The sequence below is a fragment of the Camellia sinensis genome, chromosome 12 (genome assembly GCF_055761805.1).
Source record: "Camellia sinensis isolate YWXY chromosome 12, ASM5576180v1, whole genome shotgun sequence".
NCBI classification, from domain to species: Eukaryota; Viridiplantae; Streptophyta; class Magnoliopsida; order Ericales; family Theaceae; genus Camellia; species Camellia sinensis.
The window spans coordinates 24,089,744-24,095,970 of NC_138972.1; the positions used below are offsets into that span (position 1 = coordinate 24,089,744).

Sequence of the window (6,227 nt, forward strand, 5' to 3'; positions counted from 1 at the left end):
TAGGTGACCTTCAATCGGATCGTCTTTGAGAAAAGGCCCAGGTGCCACCCTGAGGATGACTCTTAGTTCGGTATTGGATCCAACGGGGCTTATAACCTGAGAAATGTGTGGCAGATTATTTGTTTTTATTGGTACCCAGAAAATTATTGGTGTTCATGTTATAATCTGCTTTAAGTGGAAAATGTTGTTTATCATGTTCTTGCGAGACATGAGTATTTTAAGTGTTGAACTGTGGAACCATCTTTTTGAAACAGATTGTATTTACCAAACTATATGCCAATCTAGTTTCTGTGATATATATCTTATTTTGGAATTTATCCTTGTTTTCAAAACTGCATCTACTATCCATGTTGCTACTCACTGAGCTATCAGCTGACTTAGTTTTATCACTTCCAGGTGTTAGAAGGACTTAAAGTGGATTCATGGCGTAGCAGGGACTCAATTGCATGGACCTCTAGGGCATTTATTTAATTTGTTTTAGGTTGCTTGTCGAGTTTTGTGCATACATTGTGGTTGAGTTTTATTTAGGATTATTTTATGTTGTGGGCGGTTTGTGTCCCATTTAGTATATATTTTTTTTTGGAAGTTGGTTATGACTTGTTTTTTTCACTTGTGGCATGTCCTGGATTGAGTTTTGGTTATTTATTATTGGACTATGGTTTAATTGTTCAAGGTGATATTGAATGCGTGTTTAGGCTTACGTGTGCCTTGGGCTAAGGCCCTGTGGGCCACGGCCGGTCATACCCAGGTTTGGGGTGTGACACTTGATCAGGTCAAACATAGCTTATAATAATGCAATCATATCCTAGTTGTTAATTTCATCAAACATAGATACAAACGAAGCATCGTTCACTCTTATACTCCCACTAGTTCAAACTTAGTTAAGTGGAGAACTTGATAGAAGTAGGAGAGCCACAACATTTAAATATAGAATCCCCTTACATATATATAGATTGTTTCTTTTATTTGTTCTCTCTCTCTCTCTCTCTCTCTCTCTCTCTCTCTCAAGTGTAGGACTGACTACACGTATGTGGTCAACAGAAGTACCAACTATCGTAAACAATGATGATGAATTTAGAAGGTCAAATTTCTAAGATAGTCTGGTAGGATGGGCACATGCATAGTCTTGAGAAAATCATTTCCATATGCAGCAGGAAAGGCCCAAGAAAAATAAGTAGCAGGGCACAGAAAAACAGCTCCCATGTACGTATATTTCCTAATTCTATTCAATTCATATTTTATAAAAATCATGCACTACATTAGGAACACCAGTTATCAGGCACTGAATGCATGTTAGAGGTTCAACACAGAAGTAAATTAATCCTCAAAATCTACAAGACTAATGCAGACAGCAAATATCAGATGTAGACTAATGCAGCAAATATGAGAGTTAGTAGCAAATATGAAAAGTAATCATGAAATGTGCTGTTCATCATATTACACTTTCTAGTGAGATGTAGACTAATGCAGCGAGGCAAAATACTACTGTTAATGAAGTTAATTTGAATAATAGTGATTAGTGACCATCCATCCAGGCAAATACATGAAAAGAAGTGGAAAATTTCATGATGCTGCAAAGACAAATTTTGACTGTAATTTAAATTTGTAAGCAAGATGCTAAAAGAGAGTTAGTGTGCCTCTTTCCAAATGCCCCCTCCCCCTCTATGTTCCTACCTAAAGAGAAACTCCTTTTTTTTACCTCATCGCCACCCTCTAAAGTCTTATTGCGCTGTGCTTAATTATGGTCTCAATGCACCATAGGGATTGAAACCATAATACCTCCACAACCCCACATGTTTTCAAACCTAGGCACTCGTGGGCAATCTCCAAGGCACCTGTGTTAGTGCATTTGCCCGAATGTGCTCAACGCACCCCCCTTGGCCTCATGATCCTTGTGTAAGAACTCTGGAGGCATGCGGTTCAGTGGATAAAGTTAAGGATTTGACAGTGTGTTCATTTCTCTTGAGGGACTTGCACTAATGCATTGAACAGTTTAGGGTGACAAACCACTAGAAGACATACTCCAAATCATGACAAACATGTGGTGTGTTCCTTACCTCTTCACGTGTGTGGCCGCAAGAAAAGTTTGTAAATGTAGCCACTACAGAGGGCACCCGTTCCTTACCTCTTCATGTGCCTACCATACTTCCCACAATCAAAGCTGCTAGTTGCCATACCTATTATAATGCTCACAAACCTTTCCACCCAAGCTTTATCCTTCTCTTACAAGTCATGTGTGCCTAGTATGTTGTGCGTGTCAAGTTTCGTTGATATCCGAACCCGTTTGAAAGATACAAAACGACAAATTTTGACAAACGACAAGTTTTCAAATTGTTTGAAAGTTTACCTCATCATTTGCTGGTGGTGTATGTGGGTTCTCATCGGCGTCATAATCTGTAGGTTCACGGTGTCCACTCAATGCATCCGGTACCTATGATATTCATGGTATTCTTTGTTAATCGTATTTATATTCAATGATACAATTGTGCTATAATTAGATATTTATAAAACATTTATTTATACCGAACCTGTTTGTTGTGATTTGTACTCCCTTCGTGGGACACAATAGCCAACATTTCAGCTTTCATTTCTTGAATCTGTGTCGAAAGCTCTGTTCGCATCTCCTCCCTCAATTCTTCTCTAATCTCGTCTCTCAGCTCTTGTCTCAACTCCGTACGAACCTGCTTTGTCATCTCAGCAACAATCGATGACTGAGATCCTGACTGTGATGACTTAGATTTATCTCCATACACCATGCTCCAAGGCACATCCTTGCCGTAAGTACGACAATATCCATGCCCATCTTCACCGACCACATCGTGGAAAACACTATCTCGAGCATCTTCGGTAGTGCGGTAATCTTCAGGCAACATGGACAATTGGCGCTCAAACTCATCCTATAAATTAAAATAACAAGTACATATAATTAAGTAGTTCAAACAAATTCAAATATAAATACAAATTTAAGGATTTGAAAATACCATGGTTTGCCTAACATCAGGGTCAGTTTGATTGCGTGTATATTTCCAAACACTCATTTTATCCGTGGGCAACCCTTCAGCAACCATCTGAAAATTCAAAAATTAATTATTATCGTAGTAATTTACATTCATATTGATATCTACCTAAATAATATATACCTTCCTTCGAATCTGAGTGAATGAAGTACGTCCTGTCGTATGATTAATATAATGAAAGGAACGACTTCCAGCATTGTGGATTGCAATGTCCTATAAAGTTTGCATAAATGAAAGTCGCAAGTATACAAAGTTAATAATTTTTCTATAGATACGTACTTTGTAATTAACTTATTTTATATACCTCTACTTTCTTAGTCTTCCAATAATCAACAAGATCATACCACTGTTCCGGAACAATTTGCGGAGGCACCATGTCTTTGGTATTAGTATGATCCTTGTTAGGCTTAAAATACTTATTCTTGATCTTGCTTTTGTGATCCTTCCACAACTCATTGCACTTTTTCAAGCAACGTGGTTCGTACCCCTCCGGACAAATTTGTAAATTATCCTACAGTACAATTTAAATCATTAGTTCAATTAATAATATAATTGAACAGTTTAGTAAATATGCTTTCACCTTAACATCCGGCCATATTGACTCAAGAACATCAATAGGCACTTCGGTCCAATCAACGCACGTAAGAGAAACAATGTTCCCATTACGTACCATGAACCCAAGTTGGCTAGTTAACTTAGACTCATTATCTCCAGTAAGATTGAAGTCGGCGTCGAAATCAATGGCCAGCTTCTTGCCCGTACCCCAATCTTTAATGCCTTTCGCAAATCCTCGACCTCGGGGGGAAGATAAAGAACCTGTAGGGCATGTGAGGAGTAATGGAAAAAAAAACACATATTACAAAAATTGATAATAAATAACTTGTAGTTAAATTAACGTAATTAGATACATAGCCATTTGTTATACCTGAGTTGACTTGTGAATCAGTCGCTGGATTTGGAACACATTATAAGAATAAACAAATTATATCAGAATATAATAAATAACATATAAATAAAAGCATAAATTAAATACATGAAAACAAACCTGTACCTGAGGTGGGATATGAAGAAGTCGTCGGTCCTAGCATATGAAATTAGAAAGCTTATGTATAGTGAAAATGAAATAATTTAATTAATATAATTTAAGTACATAACAAATTTGTATACCTGTGGTGGCCTTTGAAGACAATGTTGGTCGAGACAATTGTGATGATGGTGGTGGTTGTATCGGTGGCTGTAATGGTGGTGGTGGTGGCTGTATCGGTGGCTGTGATGGTGGTGGTGGCTGTATCGGTGGCTGTAATGGTGGTGGTGGCTGTATCGGTGGCTGTGATGGTGGTGGTGGTTGTATCGATGGCTGTGATGGTGGTGGTGATTGTGTCTGCATACGCAAAACATCAGCCATAGTGCGAGAGGGGTTATTAAGCTTCCCTTCTGTGTACCTGAGGTGGGATATGAAGAAGTCGTTGATCCTAGCATATGAAATTAGAAAGCTTATGTATAGTGAAAATGAAATAATTTAATTAATATAATTTAAGTACATAACAAATTTGTATACCTGTGGTGGCCTGTGAAGACAACGTTGGTCGAGACAATTGTGATGATGGTGGTGGTTGTATCGGTGGCTGTGATGGTGGTGGTGGCTGTATCGGTGGCTGTAATGGTGGTGGTGGCTGTATCGATGGCTGTGATGGTGGTGGTGATTGTGTCTGCATACGCAAAACATCAGCCATAGTGCGAGAGGGATTATTAAGCTTCCTCTTCCGTGCCATAACAAGCTGTAACAAATATAATTGAAAATATAGAGAATAGTTTGGAGTTAATAATGTAAATACAAAACAAACATAATAAATAAATTGGAAGCACATAAAATTGTTAAATAAAGTAACATGCCCAAATATGCAAGTCATTAAAGCATGAAAATTTGCTGTGTCATTACAGAATCCAAAAATTATTACAAAATATCTTAATTCTCTCTTATTTCAACATCAACAGTTTCTCCTTCTACGACTTCCCTCACCCAGCCAACTTCTTCATCACGGACCATTATATTTTCTTCTAATTGTTGACTCATATATGGCTTAGTTTCTGGATCAGTAGAATACATATCAAATAAACCCCTTTGAGACATCTTCACAACCACTTGCCAATCTGATTCTATAGGGTCTGCAACATACCAAACTTGCTCAGCTTGGGATACCAAGATGAAAGGTTCGTTGGCGATTTGATCATCTCGATACAACAAATGGTTGAAGTTAATCAACATGAACTTGAAATTATCTTCTTTCTTCCCCCGAACATTGTCTATCCAGTTACACTTGAACAGTACATACTTCATTGCATTGGTGTACCGGATTTCAATGATATCTGTCACTTGCCCATAATAGTACACAGCCCCCACACCAGGAATTTTGTCCTTCCGGCTTGCATAACTAATTGTATCTGCTTTCAAAGCTACACCAGAATTTTGACTGGCTCGACAGTCATCCATAGACTTGACCCGAAAATGGAACCCATTAGTTATGTAACCGGTGAACCTTCTTGCTCCGGTATGAGGACCATTTGCCAATGTATGAATCTCTTCGGAAAATATGGCATTATCAGTCCTTCGCAAAGTGTGAACCTATTTAAAACATGAAAGCAAATTCAAAACGCAAATCGACCTAAGTTGTAACCTATAGCTAGATTTGTCCATACATACATGTTCTTTAAACCAAGTGTGAAAAGTTTTGAAATGTTCATTTCGGAGTTGATGATCATCAGCACGAGGCAATTTCATCTTAAGTTCTTCAAGGTGTTTCCTATATACGTTGAAAAATTATCAATTACAAATTAATATTTGAAATGTAATAAAAAACAAAAAAAAACTTGTCAAATATTGAATAAGAGGGGTACTTACTTTAGGAATGGTTCAACTGCTTTCGTATTGAACAAGATATATCGATGACACTGTACATAAGAAGTATGACCAAGGTTGAAAGTTGTGGTTTCACCAACGGCACGACCCATATTAGCTGCACCATTGTAGTTCCTTACAGGCCGATTCAATTCAGTTTCCACATCATTCAGATATTGAGAGCAAAAATTCATGCATTCTTCCATGAGATAACCTTTAGCCATTGAACCTTCTGGATGAGCCCGATTACGTACATATTGCTTTAAAGTAAGAAGATATCTCTCGATTGGATACATCCATCGAAATTGAACCGC

At 37.8% G+C, this 6,227-nt stretch overlaps 1 protein-coding gene and 1 long non-coding RNA gene across 2 annotated transcripts; both read right to left on the minus strand.

Moving 5' to 3' along the window:
- Positions 1 to 2,704: 2,704 nt before the first annotated feature.
- LOC145804102 (uncharacterized) lies at positions 2,705 to 3,238 on the minus strand. The gene is made up of 3 exons (XR_014345703.1): positions 3,141 to 3,238; positions 2,982 to 3,068; positions 2,705 to 2,897 (listed from the first exon to the last, which is right to left on the minus strand). It is a non-coding gene; the product is annotated as an uncharacterized LOC145804102 (long non-coding RNA).
- A 65-nt stretch (positions 3,239 to 3,303) lies between these two features.
- Positions 3,304 to 5,114, minus strand: LOC145803441 (uncharacterized). The gene is made up of 5 exons (XM_082896712.1): positions 4,576 to 5,114; positions 4,069 to 4,098; positions 3,943 to 3,966; positions 3,598 to 3,833; positions 3,304 to 3,528 (listed from the first exon to the last, which is right to left on the minus strand). The coding sequence occupies exons 1-5, from the start codon at positions 4,925 to 4,927 to the stop codon at positions 3,304 to 3,306; spliced, it is 867 nt and encodes a 288-aa protein (XP_082752838.1). The 5' UTR covers positions 4,928 to 5,114.
- Between the last annotated feature and the right edge of the window lie 1,113 nt (positions 5,115 to 6,227).